We start from the raw sequence: 23,022 nt of genomic DNA, 5'->3' as shown, positions 1-23,022 counted from the left end.
TGATCACAAATCTTTTTATCAAGAAACTGCATTTCTTCTCAAGCTGTACAAGTCAAAGAGCTGACAACACACACACACACACACACACACACACACACACACACACACACACACACACACACACACACACACACACACACACACACACACACACACACACACATATACTCTGCTGAGCACACCAAATGTTACACACAAGATGGTGGTGAACGATTTTGAGCCTCACGCCTGATTATTGTAGTCACGTGACAACTCTTTCCGCCCTCTCCACTCGGAGGGGCACTTGATACCTGGCACTGACACGATGCCCACCTACATAGTCCCTTGTAAAAACACCAACACTCACATTGAAACGTCGTTCCTGAGCATTGTCTGATCAGCCTTGCTATTGGATGAAGCTTTCGTCCTCGACCTTAAGGCTAAAGTGACGTTTAAACATGACAGTCTCACTTCTTAAGGTCATTGCTTGTTAAAGATTTCATTGTGGTCCCGAAATGCACATCATGTTACCAGATCATTATTTTTGCTGATGTATTTTTCAAAACATGAATACTATGGATATAAAATGTGTGTGAGTGAGAGTGCGCACGTGCGTGTCGGTCGTGTGTGTGTGTGTGTGTGTGTGTCTCGGTCATGTGCGTGTGTGTCGGTTGTGTGTGTGCGTGTGTGTCTGCCGGTCGTGTGCGTGTGTGTCTGCCGGTCGTGTGTGTGTGTGTGTGTGTGTGTGTGTGTGTGTGTGTGTGTGTGTGTGTGTGTGTGTGTGTGTGTGTGTGTACGCCAGTCGTGTGTATGTGTGTCGGTTGTGTGTGCGCGTGCCAGTCATGTGTGCATGCCGGTCGTGTGTGTGTGTGTGTGTGTGTGTGTGTGTCCTGGTCATGTGTGTGTGTGTGTGTGTGTGCCGGTCGTGTGTGTGTGTGTGTGTGTGTGTGTGTGTGTGTGTGTGTGTGTGTGTGTGTGTGTGTGTGTGTGTGTCTCGGTCATGTGCATGTGTGTCGGTTGTGTGTGTCCGTGCCGGTCGTGTGTGTGTTTGTGTGTGTGTGTGCGTGCCAGTCATGTGTGCGTGCTGGTTGTGTGTGTGTGTGTGTGCGTGTGTGTTTGTGTGTGTGTGTGTGTGTCTCGGTCATGTGCATGTGTGTCAGTTGTGTGTGTGCGTGCCAGTCATGTGTGTGTGTGTGTGTGTGTGTGTGTGTGTGTGTGTGTGTCTGCCGGTCGTGTGCGTGTGTGTCTGCCGGTCGTGTGTGTGTGTGTGTGTGTGTGTGTACGCCAGTCGTGTGTATGTGTGTCGGTTGTGTGTGCGCGTGCCAGTCATGTGTGCATGCCGGTCATGTGTGTGTACGTGTACGCCGGTCGTGTGTATGTGTGTGCATGCTGGTCATGTGTGTGTCGCGCATGTGTTGTCTGTGGCGCATGGCACGTGCAGTTATTTCGAACAAATATGTTGTTGATATCCGCTGTCATTCTTCGGTTGATGTGAATCCACAATGTTAAGCAGTCATTTCCTAATGTTTTTCTTTGTGAATATTTTTCACTGAACTGAAATATTCTGGATTCAGAGCTGTGCGAGTCGCATTCCGTCCCTGGAGCTGCTCTCGCACATTTTGTTTTTCATCTGCGCGACCCGAGTATCCATTATGGAACACGTCCACCCACTTGTAAGATCAGTCGTCTCATTTGACGATCGATCTACTTTGACGACGCTGTTGTGAATGTCCAATGATTTTTACACCTGGCCACACAACTGCGGCGTTTGTGGTGGTTGGGACGGAGCTGCGATGGGAGGAGCGGCCTTCTTGTTAACACAAAAGAGCAACCCGTCAGAATTGACAAACTTTGACACATGTTTGAAAGAGTCCGTTCATGGCGCAGTTTACACTGGCAGACAGAAGCAAAAGCAGCATGAACTTTTTAATGATCCTGGGATAAAAGCTCCTGCTTTGAGAAGTTGAGGGACGATCAGGACTTTCCAGCATTCCAACAATCTGGATTTTTATTATTCTCCACCCCGGTGTCTTTGGGGTTGCAAAAGTGCTTGTCCTGGACTATCAAGTGGCTGTCTTTCTCTTTTTCCACATATTAACTTTTATAACGGGTTGCACTTTGCCTGGATTTTGGAAGAGGCTTTCTTTCCTTGGACAGAGGGAAGCATTTCGTGTGTAAAATAACTTGCCTCTCTATTTAGAAAGAGCCGCAAACTTTGTTTCCTTTTTCTTTGTGGAACTTGAATTATTCATCTTTACATGATGTTGTAAAGACCCTGGTGTTGGGCTAGTGGCTAGGGTGCCGGCTTAGGATCCCTAGGATCCTGGGTTCGAATCCCGGTCAATCGCTGAATTAACGCCAGGGGGGTTGACTCAGCCTGTCATACCTTCCGAGGTTGGCAAATTGAGTACCAGTTCACTGGTAATTCCCTGTTTGTCGTTAAAGGCGACAAAAAGGGTTGGCGTCAGGAAGGGCATCCGGCCGTAAAACATTGCTTCAAAAAGGGGACCGAAAAACAACAACAACCACGGTTCCCGAAAAAGGCCAACCCCCGCTTTGCGGGGAAAAATGGCCTCTAAAGGTGGTTACATGAGGTTCTTTGTTTGTAAGCATGGAAATGGTCTCACTCTCCTTCCTCTTTTGCATCCTTACTACTTTTCATCCTGCGTTTGCCTTCCTCTCTCGGGCATTTTTATCGCCATAATCCTGACTTGCTCCTTTTCCATGTTACATTAAATATTAAAAGTGATATTTCAGGGGGGTCACGTTCAAAAAAAAGCTTGTTTTGCTGCGTTCCGCTTCTTTCTTTCTTCTTCCTCCATCCGTGGCCTCGTGAGACTCTTTCCAGTCACAGTGTTCTTCCGGCCACATGTCCCCCCATCATTGAAGCACCTACAAAATAATACATGAGCGGCGTTAAAAATTCAGCACGTTCGATAGTGAAGGAATTAGGCTAAATAATTAATAAGCACTTGACACAGTCATATCAAATGTCACCTTTGACCTGCACACTTTAAGAAGCCACCTTCCGTTGCCCCGGAATACAGGCTTTTACGCACAGCTGGGCAACAGCTCCTGCTTTGGAAATATGACGAGCTTTGACACTCTAGTAATTACAGACAAGGTTAAATAAGGATCTTTTGGTTTTAAAAGAGGTTGTTAGCTTCTACGATCAATGAAACTTGGGAAACCCGCAGGGGGCACATGGTCTGGAAGGAACCCTCTTCTTGTAAACTCCTGAAATCAAGGATCACTGCTCACCTCCACTCATCTATTCCTCTTTCTACTTGCCTGTGGAACCCACTTCCACATTCTCTTCAATCTCATCATTTCCTCCAGTTATTAAAGACAACTCTTGCCAACACCCTCACATCATTCCCAATCCAAAACCATGATATTTTCTACCCTCATTAACAAGCGCCTTCCACTCACCACACCCCAATCTCTCTCCTCCTAAATATCCAGTTTGTCATCCTGGAAATTTGCTTCTGCATCCATCTTGTCCACCCCATGCATCATCTCCTGCCCCCCATTCCTCCCCACACCCATTGTTTGTCCGCCGTCCTCTTTCTTGGCCTTTGGCTCTGCTTTTGGTGTTTCTCCCCGTCTCTCTGCTGTTCCTTTCGTCCTGTTACGGTCTGATCCGTTCATTCTGCTAGTACTAGCTCTTCCGCAAGCCACGACTACGTATACAAAAATAAGTAAATAAATAAAGATTGAGTGAGGTAAAACGAATTTTAATAGCAATATGCGTCGATTATTGTTTTGAAAGCCTGTCGTCTCTCCTCCGAATGTTTCTCAAACTACTCCCTTAACACCTTCTTTATGCTTTATCTTAAGTAAATCTGTCTTTTATGTCCTTTTGGGAGATAGTGACTTTGCGGACTGACTTGGACACAAGTTCAGGCCTCAAACATTTGGGATGGACCTATAAAGTTCGGGCTTCAGCTTGAATGACACCTCGATTCCCAATCGGCGGAGACCGGGTGGGCCTTGATGACGTCATGGGGCGGGGCATCATCCAACGTTATAGAAGGGCTGGCGAACAGTGAAAATAAGGTCATCGTCTGCTCTGGGGCTCAGCTTGAGAGGACATGCCGCAAGAGCTGCTGCAGAGGTGGAGCCTGTCCCTCACCAGACGCATCCGTTCCTCGTCCACCAGTAAGCAGCTACCACAATGCAAACGACACCTTCCCATGTCCTGAAAAAACACAGTCACTGCCTGCCTCTGCCTGTTTCCCGAGCTCCATGTTTGACTTGCAGCGCCCATATGGGCCGCAATTGGAATTCCGTGTCCTCAAAATCTCTCTGGTCCTTCTCCTGTGGTGTGCCTTAGACCTTATGATACATAGTTAAGATATGCTATCTCGTACGAAACCCTGGGACGCATAGATAACTGACTGTAAATTTAACTATACAGTATCTAAAATTGTATGAGTGCCTTCCCTGTTATCCCCTTCCTGTTTTAAATACACATCATTGATCTCACTGGGTCTCGGACTGCGATGGATTGCTGAAGCACAATAGCGGCATTGGCTTTTAAATCCTTTTTGAAGATAATCGGGTTCTTGAGCACATAATGTTCAATTAAACTAATTCCTTCTCCCGCTGGGTGAGGTGTCTGCTCGCACCTCCATTTTGGATCCCCAGCGTGGAGAGAAACGGAACTAGGTAGAGCAGCACATAGGCCATTGATCTGACTCGGAGCGTCTCGGCCGACTGGCCAGCGACAACACAACAACAACAAATATGTGTGTGTGTGTACATATATATATATATATATCCATGCAGTCTCTGTCTTGTGTTGTGTTGTGTTGTCTTGTGTTGTCACTGAACTACTTTCTCAAACTTTTGTAAAATCGTACCAAACTTCTGGAATGCACATATCTCTCCCGTCGGTATGTCCTAAGGGTATTTTTTTTGAAAAATTTTCCTTTTTTTCTTTTCTTTTTTTTTTGGAATTTTTTCAACTTAAGTTTTCAACTTCATTTGTTTATAAAACGTGATATCACGTATATTACAAATACATTTGTGCAAAATAATTGTTTGAATTAGGATTGGTTTAAACCATGACAAAACGACAACTCGGGTACAGTCATTTATCTATACTAGGGCATGCCCGTACGATATATATATCTAAAATTATATCCCCCCCCCCTATTTACATGAAATGGTTTGGTCCAAAGCGAACGGCTTGCGAGTGGTGACAATCCCCCCCCTCTATTTACATGCAATGGTTCGGTCCAAAGCGAACGGCTTCCGGAGTTTGGTAAAGAAATCGCCATCGCGTACACAAACGCGCAGGAAAGCGAATGAATCGCAAATTCGTTTTTATTAGTTGTAAAACATAATGCCCAATTATTCAATTATCGCCAACGTATTTTGGCTTTTTGCAATTTAATCGCAAGGAAAAGTAGAAAGAGAAGAGGGGAAAAAAGAAAAGCCTTCCCTTGCTGCAAACAGCTGCTGCAAACAACAACAACATGGAAGGCTGCACTGTCCGGAAGTTGGCATATCGCAGTTACGATTATTTTAGTGTTAATGGCCAATTATTCAATTAGCGCCAACGTATTTTGGCTGTTTGCAATTTAATCGCAAGGAAAAGTAGAAAGAGAAGAGGGAAAAAAACGAAAAACCTTGCATTAACGCATTAACGCTTGCATTGCATTAACGGTTCGGCACACGTGATAGCTCGCTGCTCTCTGATTGGTTGAAGCGTTTTTTGGACATATCTCGGTAAGTAATTGTCCGATTAATACGAAACCTTGAAAAGGCACATCCTCGGGTCCCCAGCAATATACCTGGCAAGTTTCAAGTATATCGGACCCGTGGTTGTCGAGAAACAGCGGTCGCATACAAACACACAGACAGACACACACACACACAGAGATTACTGGAATTATAGATAGATATCTACAGTCTACACATCTGGGCAGTGTCTGTTTTGTCACTTAACGACTCCTTCAAACTTTTGTTTCCGTGGTTGTGAAGTGTTTTTAATAACGTTGTGGTGGTTTTGAATCACGTGATGGTGAGGTATTTTGAATTATGTGGTGGTGAGGTGTTTTGAATTACGTGGTGGTGAGGTATTTATAACTATGTGGTGGTGAGGTATTTATAACTATGTGGTGGTGAGGTGTTTTGAATTATGTGGTGGTGAGGTGTTTTGAATTATGTGGGGGCGAGGTGTTTTGAATTACGTGGTGGTGAGGTGTTTTGAATTACTTGGTGGTGAGGTGTTTTTAAATGATGTGGTGGTGAGGTGTTTTTATTACGTGTTTGATGGCTGTGAGGTGTTTTCAATTTCGTGGTGGTGAAGTGTTTTTATTACGTGTTTTATGGCTGTGAGGTGTTTTGAATTACTTGGTGGTGAGGTGTTTTGAATTACTTGGTGGTGAGGTGTTTTGAATAACGTGGTGGTGAGGTGTAATCGTCCCAAACTTCCAGTCTGCACCTACCCCTTCCCTTTGTATGTGCTGAGGGGTTCTTTCTTGAAAAAAAAACATTCAACCTAAATCTTCAACCGAAATTGCCTACAACAATGTAATATCACAAACACAACAAATACATTTGTGCAAAATAATTGTTTGTATTATGATTGGTGTAAATCATGACAACACAGCAACTCAGGTACAGTCATTATCCTCAGCTAAAATAAGCCCGTTCCTCAGTAACGACGCGCTCGCCTCACCAAGCTAGTATATATATATATTCTTTATTCTTTATTTCCAAATTTCCGAAAAATTATTTATTTCCAAAATTTATTTCCAAAAACCAAATTCTTTATTTCACTGTTAATATTACAGAACCTTTGTTTTTTTATTCAGAACTTAATATATCATTTTAAATCAGAAAATAAAAACAAATGGCATTGACAAAAATTATTGACACCTTCGACTTAATATTTGGTAGCACAACCTTTGGACAAAACAACTGCAGTCAAGCGCTTCCTACAGCCATGAATGAGCTTCCTACACCTCTCTACTGGCAGTTTGTCCCACTCTTCTTGTGCAAACTGCTCCAGTTCTCCCAAATTTGAAGGGTTCCTTCTCCCAACTGCTGTTTTCAGATCTCCCCACAGGTGTTCAATGGGATTTAGATCTGGACTCATTGCTGGCCACTTCAGAACAGTCCAGCGTTTTGTGTTCAACCATTCCTGGGTGCACTGGAAGTGTTTGGGGTTATTGTCGTGCTGCAAAGCCCATGACGGTCGACGGAGACCCAGCTTTCTGACATTGGGTTCAACATTGCGCTCCAAAATACCTTGGTAATCTCCTGATTTCATGATGCCATGCACACATTCAAGGTACCCAGTGCCAGAGGCAGCACAGCAATCCCAAAATATCAATGAACCTTCTCCATGTTTGACTGTAGGGAAGGTGTACTTTTCTTTGAAGGCTTCATTTTGTTTTCTGTAAACATAGAGATGATGTGCTTTTTCAAAATGCTCTAATTTGGTCTAATCTCTACAACAACAACAACAACAACAACAACAACAACAACAACAACAACAACAGGCATTGTAAGGCCATTTTATCTCCTAATCTCTCCACAGGACATTCTCCCAGAGGGATTTTGGCTTGTTCAGGTGTGTTTTAGAAAACTCCAGTCAGGCTTTCTCAGCAGTGGGGTCCTCCTGGGTCCCCTACCATAGAACCCCCTTTCATTGAGTTGGCAAAGGATGGTGTGAGTTGAAACTGTCGTAACTAGTGTCTGAAGGTCAGCTTGAATCTGTTTGGCAGTTCATCAAGGTGCTTTCCCCACCATTGGAACAATCCTTCACTGCAACCTTCGATTAAGTTTTCTCTCGCGGCCACGTCCAGGGAGGTTGGCTCCAGTGCCATGGGCCTTAAACTTCCTGATAACATTGTGTAAGGTGGACCCAGGAACATCAAGGTCTCTGGAGATGGACTTGTAGCCTTGAGATTGTCCATGCTTGGCTACAATCTTGTGTTTGACCTCCTCAGACAATTCTCTGGTTTTCTTTCTTTTTTCCATGATCATTGTGATACACACAGTGACATAAAACAGCAGAATGACTCCACAATAAGTGATTTATATATTGCAGGCACCTGCAACTCACCACAGACGAGTTCAATTCCAAAGTAAAGTAGAATCACCTGCTTGAACTCTTATTATTTTTCACAACTTCTAAAAGGTGCCAATATCATTGTCCAGGCCGTTTTAGGATTTCTGTGTGGAATAAGCTAAGATTTAGTGGTTTCAACTTTTTTTATTTTGTTCCACTTCAAACCAAAGAAATACATTTGTGGATACCAAAATATTTTTAAATTTCAACAACTTTCTGGAAGAAATGGTGTATTATTTGAAAGTACTGCAAGGGTGCCAATATTTTTGGTCACGACTAGAGTACGAGTGTTGACCTTGACTGACCCATGGTCACAAAATAATGGCTGCAACATGCTTCCCGATGGCTGTTTTGACTTGCTGATCCCATCAGAGGAATTGACAGGATTCTGACTGTACATATTAGCTTATTTAGTGTGCTGGATGATACATTGGCGCTACGGCAGAATGAGTGGTGTTGGTGTCTTGTACAGTATCTCTGACAGCTGATTAGTCTTTCTCACTGGGGGTAAAAAATGAGATGATGACCTTTTTGTGTCATTCAGATTATCTTTTTTCCAGGGTGCGCTAATTTAGTAACTCCTTGAATAGTGAGGAATGAATAGAAGGTGGTGTTACAATCGGTCATCAGATATACTACTACCACTACTTTCACGACCCCGATTATACCCACCTTCTTGTGGGGCAGTCCGGAGAACGTTTACGGCCCAGGTATTTCATGAACCAGCTGGCCAGGCCTAACGTTTCACTGAAGGTGGCAGGTATTTGCAATTTGGTCAGGGTGTCGGCGATAATTTGCGGCATCTTCTTCATTGACACCATTGGATCTTCACACCTATCAATGACCAATGCTGGCAGATGGGTCTTCCGGCTTAACGCCATTCCGATGTAGGGCACACACAACATCCCTAACCCTCCATGTGAAACATCAGGATGACAGTTTCTAACTGGGTCGAGATTCGACCCCAGGTTAGCCTTTTCACTGGTGAATGCGAATAACTCTAAGCTATCCTTCCCACCCTAATCTTTGCACCAGCATAAGGAGGGCAAATCCCACATCATGGAACCTGGATACTTACTTCATAACTTTACCCTCAAGATGATATTTTATTAAGTTACTTGTCCTTTTTTTCAATGTGTTGTGGCCAGCACATTTTGTCCCTCCGCTCCCTATTGATGTCTTGCATTCTCTCATTTGGCCTATTGCCTCTGCACAGTGCTGCTGGCTTTCCCAATGGTGCAGCCCAGCCTGCACTGATTAATAGAGTTGGACGTACTGACGGCTTACGAACAGATGGGGGCTGTCAGGCCTGCCCTAACCCTCGGCCTTTTTCTCCCCAAGCTCTATTTGCGGTCCTTCTCATCGTTATTTTGAACCTCTACAATGTGGTTGCACCTCTTGGCAAATGCTTCCTGTGAGCCCAACCACATGCAACATGTTGATTGCATCCGCATACCCGTGCCCGCACGCTGGTGAATATTTTGTGTTTGCTTGGATTATTTTTTGTCTTCCTGACAAGAGTACGAACGTTTCTCTTTTCCAAATTGAGGTTGATTTTCAATTAAATCTGAATTGGCTGCCCCCATCCGAGGATTCATGCCTCACAACTTTTACTGCCGGAACCAATAGGGGACCCGTGCATAAAACAATGATCACTTCCTCTAGATCCATCTTTCTACCGGCCTTCTGCTTGTTTTCTCTGTGTTTTGGATGGATGCCACATTTATGCTGACAACCTCAGAAAGGGGTCATTTAATATTGCGAACATTTTGGTGACCTTCCACGGGGTGAGATTGCTCAGGCAGAGGATGCGTTTCATCAGGGCGGATGAGGTCCATTGAGGTTAAAGGATGTATTTCATGCTGTCTTCTTTATGCGTGAAGGAGCAACAACTTAACTGAAGGATTTTTTCCCGTGTATGTGTGTGTGTCATTTGGGGCTTTCCAAGGAAGAACTGCGGTGGGACTGCACACAATGGAAATAGCCTAGGGTTTCTGTTTTGTGGTCTCGCTGTAAACACTTCTCAGTCACTCTTGGGTGCACCAGGTCACACCAAAAGAAAATGTGGGTGGGAATTGGAGATGGGGCAGAAGAGGCTTCAGTGGCTCCCCTGAAGCATTTGGAGGATGCAATTTGCAAACATAATTCCCAGCAATTAAAAGGTAATTAGTGCGGTTGAGTAACGGCTCCCACGTGGGGCCCTGCTGTCGAGGCGGTGGCCCAGTGCCCGCATCACCCAGCAGATGGAGCGGTTCGTGCAGGTCTGGAGGGACAGGGACCGTCGATGTGGTAGCGAAGAGAGGAGCTCGGGACAATGGAGTAGTTCTCACATTCACAGGATGTTTAGGATTGTGGAGGACCAAGCCGGTACAGGATGTGCAATGAAAAAAGGCAGAATAACTCTGCCGAGTGAAAGAGAAGACTATAATAGAGATCAGTTTCTTTTCCTGTTTAACTTGTCAGGAAAGGTTCAAGTTTGGCCAATTCTGTCATCGTTGAGCGACAGGTGGCCACAAGGTTGGTGTTGAACCTTCTGACAAGCATGATGAGGGCAGCGCTGCATTTTGATGTGATTGCCGGTCATAGCACTTTTATCTCTTTTACAGAAGTCGAATATTTCCCAGTCTATTTTTATTCGGTGGCCGGAGGCATGTTTTCGGGTTGTCCGTCCGTCCGTCTGTCCGTCCGTATGGGCTAAACCTCGTTTTTCTCAGCAACCACATGTCCGATTGAGACGAAACTTTCAGGGTAGGAGTGACACCCATGCAGAATGTTTTTATAACTGTGACGTCATAGGTCAAGTGGTATGGCAGCCATCTTACATTAAACGCAAATAATTTAAAAAAATATTTCTCAGAAACCACTGAATGGAAAAATTTTAAACTTGGCACATTGTCAAGTACTCCCAATGGGGAACGAAAGCATGATGGTGACATCGTAGGTGAAGTGGTATACCAAGCAAAAATGTTTTAATTAAATTCCTTATCATAAAAAATATGACATTGTATGCACATGATCTATGACCCATTTGTATTGAAATATGAAATTTGTAACATCATCGGTCACATGGTTTGGCAACCATATTGGATTTAACCTAAAACCTTAAAAAAAACATCTTCTCCAAAACCACCAAATTGATTGACTCGAAACTTTACGTGTGTCATTGACTAGGCATGGTGATTTAAAGATGATCGCAAAAACTTCATTGGTCACATGGTGTGGCAGACATATTGGATTGAAGGAAAATATTAAATAAGTATATCTCTGAAAACACTTACCCTATCGATGTGAAATTTTATAAATATCATTGAACACCATTGTTGCATATAGTTTGAAAATGATGATGTCGTAGGTCATGTGGTTTGGCAGCCATCTTGGATAGAAAAAGGAACCTTATCCGATCAGCACGGAACTTCACAAGCGTGATCCCCTTCCCATACATATGCAGAGTGTACATTTTTAAGGTCATATGTCACATGGTGTGGCAGCCATATTAGCTTGAAAGCCGATATTTAAAAAATCCCTTCTCTGAAACCGCTTTACCGATTGATGCGAAACCTGTCATGGCTGGTGAAAATGTGATACTTGAAAACAGCTGAAGGGATTTAAATCAAACTTGTGAATGTTTATTTATTTATTTTTGTTTGTTTGTTTGTTTGTTTACCTAAAAACCTAAACTTGTTTATTTTTAGGACAGTGAATGATTGCATCTACCCATTGTGGGACTATGCGGAGGCATTTTTGCGGAGGCAAAAACCAAAAATGTCGAGACGGGCCCCGGGAAGGTTATAGGCTAGGTGGCGAGGCCGGTCGAGGCCACCTCGGCCGGGCTTGGCCCATTTCGCAATTAAGAGCTGAGCTGAATTATAGTTGTCAATCTTCTACGGCCGCGAGTAAAAGTTGAATTATAGTAGAAAATGAACGAAATGCGGATAGTCAAACTCTGCTGCTTCGCAAGGCCGCGTTTTATTCCCTTTTTAGTAGTGAAGATTAAATTCATTCAAAAAGAACCCGGGCAACGCTGGGTGTATGTATGTATATATATATATATATATATATATATATATATATATACATACATACATACATACATACATACATACATACATATGTATGTATGTATGTATGTATATATATATATATATATATATATAAGTTCAAAACACACCTTGTCACAAGTGTGCCGCACTGACCGGGTCCTCAGTCGAGATGTGTGTGTGTGTATATATGTATATATATATATATATATATATATATATATATATATATATATATATATATATATATATATATATATATATATATATATATATATATATATATATATATATATATATATATATATATATATATATATATATATATATATATATATATATATATATATATATAGATATATGTATATACGTATATATATATAGATATATATATATATATATATATATATATATATATATATATATAATATACATACATACATACATACATACATACATACATACACACACACAAACACATACACACATATACATATACATATACATATACATATACAGTGCATTCAGAACGTTTTCAGACACCTTCACTTTTTTCACATTTTGTTATGTTGCAGCCTTATGCTGAAATCGTTTAAATTCATTTTTTCCCTCATCAAACTACACTCAATACCCCATAATGACAAAGAGAAAACAGGATTTTAGAAAGTTTTGCAAATTTATTAAAAAGAAAAAACTGAAATATCACATTGACATAAGTATTCATACCCTTTGCTATGACACTTGAAATTTCACTCAGGTGCCTCCCATTTCTCTTGATCATCTTTGAGATGTTTCTACACCTTGATTGGAGTCCACCTGTGGTAAATTCAATTGATTGGACACGATTTGGAAAGGCACACACCTGTCTATATCAGGTCTCACAGCTGACAAAGCATATCAGAGCAAAAACCAATCCATGAGGTCGTAGGAACTGTCTGCAGAGCTCAGAGACACGATTGTGTCGAGGCACAGATCTGGGGAAGCCTACAAAAAAAATCTCTGCTGCATTGAAGGTTCCCAAGAGCACAGTGGCCTCCATAATTCTTACATGGAAGAAGTTTGTAACAACCAGGACTCTTCCTAGAGCTGGCTGCCCAGCCAAACTGAGCAATCGGGAGAGAAGGGCCTTGGTAAGAGAGGTGACCAAGAACCTGATGGTCACTCTGGCTGAGCTCCAGAGATCCTGTGCAGAGATGGGAGAAACTTCCAGAAGGACAACCATCACTGCAACACTCCACCGATCTGGGCTTTATGGTAGTGTGGCCAGACGGAAGCCAAACAGTTCAATCTTGGTTTCATCAGACCACAGAATCTTGTTTCTCACAATCTGAGTCCTTCAGGTGCTTTTTTGCAAACTCCAAGCGGGCTTTCATGTATCTTTCATTGAGGAGAGGCTTACGATGTATGTATATACATATAGATATATATATATATATATATATATATATATATATATATATATATATATATATATATATATACATACATATATATATATATATATATATATATATATATATATATATATATATATATATATATATATATATATATATATATATATATATATATATATATACACACACACAGACTTGGCATTTAATATGGAATATTTTTTTGTGGGGGTGAACTTACTTTTCAAGATGACTTAGAACCAAAAGCTCATTGTAATTATGTTGAAATTATTCGAGATTTTGTTAATGTGACCTTTAAAAGAAACAAAAACCACATTTGACATTTCGAAGCAAATAAATTGATCCTTGAAAGTGATATAAACTGATATCGAACTCAATTCACAGACAGTACTGTGTTAAACTTCTGTACGTTTTCCAGAAGTATCTCTTTATTTTGCACATTAGCCAATTTTTTTTTCAACAAAAACAAAAGCTAAATTATGACTGGGATTACGGACAGTAAAATTACAGTTCAGTACTTCGTGTAACCCCCACGAGCATTCAGGAGAGCACGTACACGTTGAGGCATGCTGTTCACGCGATTTGCCAAGGTTTGGACAGGAATCGCTTGCCATGCAGAGACAATAGTCTGCTGCAATTCACGCACAGAGGTAGGCTGCTTGGCCAAGTTGTCGATTTGACGCGTTAATTCTGCCCACAAGTTCTCTATCGGATTCATATCCGGGGACATGGCAGGCCACTCCATATGCTCTACACCACGGTCAGCAAGAAAGTGTTGGATCATGCGAGCACGATGAGGCCGTGCATTGTCATCTTGGAAGACAAAGTTTCCTCGAAAGGCTGCACGAGCAAATGGAAGCAATGTTTCTTCCAGAATGACCCTGTACTTGAACTGGTTCAGGTTTCCATTCAGAACAACCAGGTCAGTTTTGCCCCCTGCATGAAAAGCAGCCCAAACGGTCACCCCACCACCTCCAGCTTGGACTCTTGGCACTATACAATCTTCGTTGTGGGCTTCATGCACTTGGCTGCGCACTCGGACGCGGCCATCTTGACGATAGACCAGAAATATAGACTTGTCACTGAAGGTCACGTGAATCCAGTTTCCTGGCTGCCATTGACGGTGCTCTCTGGCCCACTGCTATCGGCACTGGCTGTGTTGTCTGGTCAGGCGTGGCTTTCTCAGGGGACGCCTGGCACGATAGCCTGCTTGAACCAGTCGTTGGTTGACTAGCCTTCTGGATACAGGCACATTTGTCAGTTGCTGCCACTCTGCCCTAAGCCGATTAGCTGACTTTGTACGGCCATTGCAGACTAACCGGTGCAGCTGGCGATCATCTCTCCTTGTGGTTCTGCGTGGACGTCCTGGCCTCGGTATTTGAGTAGGGACACCCCTCTGAGCATTTCGTTTCAGGATCTTTGACACCTGACCTTGAGTGATGCCATACTGCCGAGCAATAGCACGCTGTTTCATGCCAGAATTTCGTAAAGCCACCACTCCATGACAAACAGCATTTTCAAGTTGACGGACCATCTTCAGAGGAAGCGGCAATAACTTTTGTAGACGTGCAGCAGTTGTTTTCCACCAATACAGAACGCAACAACCCTTATATACCCGATTGTGAAGTCAATCGTCAAATGTACCTGTCCTTACATTTTGTCACGCCACCTGTGATATAATCCTGTTGTTGACTTCTTGCTGCGAAAGACAATCAGTGACATGGTTCTTTCAACAAAGACATCACCGAAGCGTAAAAGAAACTCACCAGATTGATATACTGAGTTCAGAAAGTAAACCCAAGTCAAGAAAAAAAAAAAATCCATATTAAATGCCAAGTCTGTATATATATATAGATATATATATTAAGGGTACTTCTAACTTAATTTTTAACACCATGTATTTTTCACTTCAATAAATAAAACACAGTAGTTCAAAAGTTTGCTGCAAAAAAAATTCATCCTTACTTCGGAATAAATGCCCATCAGGAAAAAAATGAAATATTTGGAAGTGATGATGTCACAGGAAGAGTGGTGAACTTTGTTCTGGTGGTTCGAGCTAATCTCCATCTTCATACTAACATACGCAATTTAGTGTCTGTCTGTCTTTCTGATCATGATACATTCGGTCCATACTTATCCAATCTCACCCAAATTTGACAAGAGGATTAAAGGTCACATGATGGAGCTTGTATCGACTTAATTTCCCATCCCTGCTTCCCCAAGGGGGGTTTTCGCTTTGGGCGAAATCCGTGTTAAGATAGATAATCATGGCCTCTTTCCAAGGCCGCTTCTAATGATAAAAGTAATAACTCTAATAATAATATTAATGTCATTAGAAAACAATATTAATACAGCACTAATAATACCCCCTCTCCCCAAGGGGTGTCCCATCTTGGACAAACGCCGTGTTAACGTGTATAAATTATTTATCGTGGGGCTCCCCTACCAGAAGTAAATTATTATAAACCACAAACACATATAACTACCTTTTTTAACAGTTGTTACTGCTGTTTAACACTAAACTGAAAGGGAGGAAACCCGACGTTGTTGAGGCATCATATGCTTATCACATCCACACAGATTAACCGACCCAAGCTTAGATCTACTGTAATCTATCTATATATCTACTGTAATCTATCTATCTATAATTCCAGTAATCTCTGTGTGTATGCGACCGCTGTTTCTCGACAACTACCGGTCCAATATACTTGAAACTTGCCAGGTATATTGCTGGGGACCCGAGGATGTGCCTTTTCAAGGTTTCATATTAATCGGACAAGTAGTTACCGAGCTATGTCCAAAAAACGATTCGACCAATCAGAGAGCAGCGAGCTACCGAGCTATGGCGATTTAGCCGTTCGCCGTTCGCTTTGGCTTTGCGAATGGACCAAACCATTTCATGTAAATAGAGGGGGGGGGTTCTACCGTACTCGCAAGCCGTTCGCTTTGGCTTTGCGAATGGACCAAACCATTTCATGTAAATAGAGGGGGGGGATATAATTTTAGATATATATATAGTACGGGCATGCCCTAGTATACCCCAAAGAGGATAATATTTGCTATAATTTGCAGTTGCTATAATTTACTCATTATTTAATTTTTAATTTCACATCCCCAAAATGGGAAAAATAATTTGCACCTTTTCCTGGATTTCCTCGTGATGTCTGTCGCGGAAGCCATGTCTTGCCTTTGTGTGTCACTGGTCGTCTTGTAAACGTGTTCTTTTGCACCTAATGTTTCACATTTCAGGTTGAAATGCACTTGGCTTCGTGGTCACACGATGGCATTGTTACATCTTTACCTCCATCATCGAAGGTGGATGGAGGTTATGTTTTCACCCCTGTCTGTCTGTTTGTTTGTCTTTCTGTCTATGAGCAGCATATCACAAAAAGTTATGGATGGATTTTGACAAAACTTGATGGACATGTTGGGTGTGTGACAATGATGAATTTATTCGATTTTGGTGAAAATCCAGATCCGGATCTGAGAACTTTTTCAAGTGATTTTTCACCATTGAGTGATAGGGCCAGAAATGACATGTAGCACGATATCTCAAAATGTTGTGGACAAATTATGACAAAATTGGGTGGTTGAGTTGGTTGGGCCACAAGAACAAGCCGATTATATTTTTGTTCATGTCCGAATCCAGATCTGGCCTATCAGTGGGATACAAAACATAAGTTGTTCAACCTGGTGGAGGTATGGGCTCTACCGAGTGCCGTTGTAGTTGAAATCCCGAGGATGTCTTTGCTGCCTTTTCTTCTTGGTTGTGTCAAGTCTCTTTCTTTTCCGATTTTCTCACCTATTTTTAATCTCTATTTTACCTTGGTCCCCCTGTTTGCCCCTTCACTTGCATTTCAATCTGTTTTTTGCCTGCAAACGTTTTGTTTTTCTTACCTTGCTGTCATTGTTTCTCCTGTTGAAAGGCAGGCCATTTGATTTGTATCATTCGTTTTTGCATTATTGATGAGGAAATCAAGTTCGAAACAGTGATACCAAGACCAGTGTTGATCTAGCGTGTCGACCTTTGCACCATTGCCTTGTTTGGGGTCCTGGTGTAGTAATGACCTGTGGAAATTCTTCTCTCCCTTTTACTCTTTGGCACCACGAATAATATTTTGGCCCAACATTGCTTACATGACTATTTGGTGGTCCTGCCACCTCCCCTCTCCATCCTTTTACCTTGGCCTGGCGGTGGCCCGCAGTGGGGTGTGCGATAATGAATGGGAGTGGTGAAAGCGGGCGAAGTGTGCCGCTAGTTTGATTGATGCGCTGTAGGGCAGTTGGCGGCTCTGCACCATAAAGCGTGGGCTTGCGGAGCTGCCACCGTGATATTACAGCCCTGGGTGGAGTGGGGGCTGCAGTGGAGGGGGTTGTAGGTGTAGGTGTAGAAGGGTTGGGTCGTAGAGAAATGAGCAGGAGGTGGGATTGGAATGGAAGAATGGAGGCTTCTGGGCTCAGACTAATCTTGGCAATTTTTTACCCCTAAGAGTTTTAGTTCATATCCATTGCCTTTTTCTTCGACAGACATGAAGTGCTGAGTTGTTTTGACAGCTGGTTTATTTCGGGATTTATGGTGAGGGTGGTGAGGGGGTAGGGAATGGTCCTTATCTTCCTCCTCTCCCAGTAGGAGGATTTTGATTGGTCGGGGTAACATGGATGATCTTTTTCAGATTGTAAAATCGAGTTCTTGCAATAGAAAATATTTTTGAATAGCAAGTGGTAATTTGCTTACAAAAATGTTAATACTTCGCATATTGTTATCCTTATTAACATTCACACAATGTTTCAATTCTCTTTGGCATCACATTTCCAGTTAACAAAGGTTGCCATAATTTACGAGAAATGCTTCAGAAAAGATCAAAACTGTAAAAGTGATGGATTGTGACCTTTCTCTTTCTTTATTTTCCAGTGCGACAGTGAAAGTGACATAGAAGACAAGGTAAGAATTTATCCCTCTCCGCTTGGTTGCTTTAGTGTCCGTCGCCATTGCATGATCCGATTCTGTGGTGACAGGTCCGTTTGCGCCGTGGCTATAAAGTAATGCCCATCGGCCCAAGATCTTTCTGAGTGCTCCGGTTTCCTTTGTTGGCTCTCTGCCTTTCCGATTTCCGCCGCATGGAACTAAGCCGATCATTAGGCTGTCGCAGGCTGCTGATTTAGGACGAGCCAAAGCGCACAAATTGCTGATGCGGTCGGCGTCGCCACCATCTCTCTTCTGTCCCCTCGGCGCCAGTCTTCGGCAAGTATTGCCTCGTGGCTTAGTGGCACCGTGGTCCTGTGTTCCAAGCAGCTGGAACTAAGCCGCTGGAGCACCTCGCCGGTTGTCCTGCGCTCACTTTGCGTTCGGGGGGGTTGAACGCTCCTGTGTGCCCTTCTTAAGTGTCACGACCTCGCCCATGGCGTATGCTCGGTGCAGATTATTTGGCCGATTGACCCTCTGCGGTCGAAGTGCCTTTTTGGTTCGCTGTGGTGGTAATGGAAGTCGTGGATCATCGGTGACGCGCTGCGTTAGCGTCTCGCCGCAACCACACGCACATCACTTAATCACCTCCCAGTGGCTGTCAGTGTGAGCCACGGAGGGCAATGCGTCACTCTCTACCTCGTCTGTGACTCGCAATGCCCCTCCCAGGATTCCCAGCCTTGTAGAAACAGCATAACTAACAAACGTTGAAAACTACTCTCTGGTTGCTACTTTTGAATCTACACCTCCAGTTCCCATCTTGCAGTGCTCTGTGTGCCGTAGAGCAACTCGTTTCTTCCAAAGTTTTTTTATTTCTGCCAATAATCCTTCATAGAAAGTCTTTGAACTTTTTTTTTTTGTTAGAAGTGTTGTCTGACATGCTGTGCTGAGCCTCTCTATTTTAGTCGACTGATCGTGTCTACTACAAATTGCCTTGGTTTTTGATTTGTGAAATGTGGCTTTTTGGATTTTAACACAAGTCTTTGACAAAGGAACAAGCAAAAGTAGATTTCCTTTAATGTTATCTTCCAACCAGCCATCCTTGCAGGTTGAAATTTGCCAGAAATGGATGGACGATTTGTTTTACTCACTTGGCTGTGGGTTCTACTCTGATGGAGAGCCAAGGGATTACAGAACAGACATGTCAGAATAGCACCATGTCAAAGCTGCAGGTGTCCCAGTTGCGTTCCCAGCCGTCGGCTGGATGTGCATTTGCGTGAAACGACCTTTTTGTTTCGAGGAGAGGGGTTCACTGGACGCGGGGCTTTTCCCAAAGGATCATCCAGATTTTGGTTTTCCCTCCCCACTGCCTTAGACCCCCAAAAGGCCGAGGACCAGGCGACTGAGTATTAATACAGCTGCCTGCCCTGCCGGTTTGAATGGCCCGCTTTGGAGAAGGAATTTCCGTGGCTTTGAAGTGGGGTCGCCAGGCGCTGCATCTGAGGGTGTCTGGCGTCTGGAAGTGATCGGCCCCGGAAATCAGCGTAAAATTCCTGATTGGTATCGTGTGCGCCTTCGTGGTTTGGAGCAGATTATGTGGATTTGCCAACGTATCTCAGCCCTCTTGGGGAAAGGTCATAGTGTGGAGATGTTCTGGATAGCAGGAAAAATGTTGGATAGCTTTCTGTTACTGCATGACTGTTTTGTTTAATGTATTTTGTAAGGAGTATGTCATTCTTGATATTATGGCAAATTAACTCCGTTTACAGGGGTCCATCAATCAGTAGTGAATGCGTGCAATCAAGAATGGTTGATACTAAGGCCTCCTGTAAACATCGAGCAACCACTACCAAGGTAGTGTAAGCCTTGGTGAACAGGAAGAGAATGGTTTGTTTATTAACTCAACTGGACTACCGTCCAGTTGAGTTCATCACATACTGAACCCTCCGTCGTCTGTCGTCGTCTGTCGTCCGTTAACTTTTCTATGTTAACACTCCAGTGTCCACAAATATCAACCGATTCTGATCAAACTTGACATGCAGCATCCTTACCCAAAGGACCAGGTTGTTATTCCATTTCAGCCCGATCCGTTGAAAAATGGCGGACTTAGGCGACCATTTTGTTTTTGGTCATGAAAACGATGTTAACACTCTAGCGTCCACAAATATTAACAGATTTTAATCAAACTTAGAATGTTTAACCCTTACCACACAAGGTAGGTTGCTATTGCATTCCAACCCGATCCGTCACAAAATGGCCACCATATTGTTTTCAGCTCCGAAATGACGTTAAGACTTTATCTTTAAAGTTGTCCAGTCAGTTCAGTTGAGTTCTGCTTCCCTGGAAGCTCTAGTTTTATTCCTTCTACCCTCTTACAATATTTAAGGTGTTAACTCCTGGCTCTGGGCTATTTCGTTGATACAAGTGAAAAGCAGAACAATTTCTGCAACGTTCACCAACTGAAGGTTTTGCTTTGCACTCACTCGTTTGCATTTCTGCCTTTTCTGGAATTGCTGAACAACATTCACATTCGTACCAGTAGCAGCGCTCATCGATCCGACAGACGGCTCACCTATGAAACGAAACGCTGCTATTTTGGCGCAAACATTTTTAACCCTCTGGCGGGGAATGGTTTGCTCGTGATTAATTTGGGCTAACTGCTGTTAATTGCTGCTAAAACGGTCTCATGGCTTGGAAGGCGCTTCGTCTCCCCTTCTGTCAGCTGACCCAGCAAGCACAGGAGCAGATGGTCGGGTTTCTGGCAGGCCTGGTGAGATTCCGGGAGCCAGACTCGCGCGTTGCCTGCCAGCCTTGGTTGCTGTGCCTGCATGGTCGACTTGCTTGGAATTTGTGTCGGCGAAGGATAATGCAGGGCGGTACTTGTCACCATCTTGCTCCAAAGCAAGAAAGATTTCACCTTTGAAATCACAAATCCCATTGAACATTAAACCTCACTGGGTAACCTTGCCTTTGGGCTGAAACCAACACGTGCTCTGTTCTTTCAACCCCATTCTGTGCCTTGAATATATCAGTCATATCTTCATTTGACAATTATAAACATCAACTTTGTCGTGAAGAACCATCCATGATGTAGAGGAGACAGAGTTTTTTTCCCAGGAGATTTTCAGATGAGCAGGACATCCATCATTGGTGTATTGTTCTGTGAGCCTTAAACAAACACGCGTTCACCTTACATGAAAATGCGCAACACTTTTTATTATTGCGTTGTAAGGTGATGGGATGACAATACGGGTGGGTGGTCGGGGAGCACGCATTTTCATGGGGAGGGAGAAGATTGTACAGCCTGTGTTTGCCGGACAATCCCATTACCTTTCCTCCTCCCACATCTCCCCATTTCACGCTCCCCTGTTGCCCAGCCGCTTGGCTCTCCTGCCTCATCCGCGGTATAATGGAACAGGTGGACAGGGGCCGCAGTGGAGTTGGCAGGTCTCCTTTCTCATTACTTTGACTGACAGATGGTGGTGCACAGCGGCCTCCCAGCCGCTGCTTGCGTGCCCGCCATGCATACTGGGCCTCGCAGAAGAGCGCCCAGGGGTCTGAAAAGGGCTTCCTCTGATTGATCGTTCTTTTTTCTACCCCTCCCAACCCCCTTCGAGTTACTTTTGCATTTGGAGAAGTGTGATCTTTTTTTATTTTGTAGTGCTCTCCCATCTAGATGCGAACCAAATCTGAATATTGCCCACATCACTTTCACCCGCATACACGACCATCCCTCCAGTCTCGTTTAGGTCTGGCTACTGCAGCTGGTTTTTCACACAGCAAGAAGGGACAGCAAAAACAAAACCCAGATGTCTCCCCACTCAGTGCCCAAGCTACCGTTTCTGTCGATTTTTTTTTTTTGTTACGTCTACAATCCTGAATACAAATTGTCAGCCTCCCAGTGGGCCCCATTACTGCCTGCTGGGCTCCGCTACTCATTAAAAGCGCTGTCAGCCTGGCAGCCTGTTATTATCCACCCGTAAATAGTGAAATTAATCTGCAGACTTCATTAATAACATTGCGCCGAGATGGCTCTGTTCCCCCGCAGAGGCAATAATAGCGCGCCTTGTGTCGCTGGGTAATGCGATAAAGCTAATCTTCAAATTAGCAGCCGGTAACATAATGGATGAGGAAAGAGGGCCACGTGCGTCAGATCGGTACTACAGTACACACGAACAAACTGCCAATTTGCTGGGTGGTTGTCGGCTGACGTTGGAGGCAGCCATGCGGGGGCATTCGCACTGCTGCATTTTCTTAGTACTTGGGCTCGGCGTGTGTTTGGCCCGTTTGGTAGACGAGGGGGAGGAGGTTATGACTGTTTGGAGTACAACAATGTCCGGGGGTGGGTGGGCACTTTGCCTGGTATCGTGGAGCACCAGGAATGAGGGGGCAATCTTTTGAAGCCTCTAGCACTCTCCCTACCACGGATGGAGATCGCTCCCTATACTTCCCAGAATCCAGAGAGGTCGCTAAACCTTAAGCATCAGGAGGAAGAAGAGAATGGGGTGGGATTAATTTGTTAGAATCATGAGTTAAAGAGCCTGGTGTTGGCTTAGCGGTTAGGGTGTCGGCTTGGGATCCTAGGATCCTGGGTTCGAA

At 43.6% G+C, this 23,022-nt stretch overlaps 1 protein-coding gene across 7 annotated transcripts in view; it reads left to right on the top strand.

The window, feature by feature from the left end:
• The window catches only part of LOC137439946 (autism susceptibility gene 2 protein homolog), a 537,082-nt gene that overhangs the window by 390,248 nt on the left and 123,812 nt on the right, over positions 1-23,022 (top strand). For all 7 annotated transcript variants that reach the window (XM_068136223.2, XM_068136220.2, XM_068136222.2 and 4 more), the window contains one exon: positions 18,433-18,462. In XM_068136223.2, the coding sequence (XP_067992324.2) occupies positions 18,433-18,462 (30 nt within the window). The remainder of the gene's footprint in view (positions 1-18,432; positions 18,463-23,022) is intronic.

This window comes from Myxine glutinosa, chromosome 14 (assembly GCF_964187855.1).
Source record: "Myxine glutinosa chromosome 14, kmMyxGlut1.1, whole genome shotgun sequence".
NCBI lineage: Eukaryota > Metazoa > Chordata > Myxini > Myxiniformes > Myxinidae > Myxine > Myxine glutinosa.
This window is presented reverse-complemented; position numbering and strand designations above follow the sequence as displayed.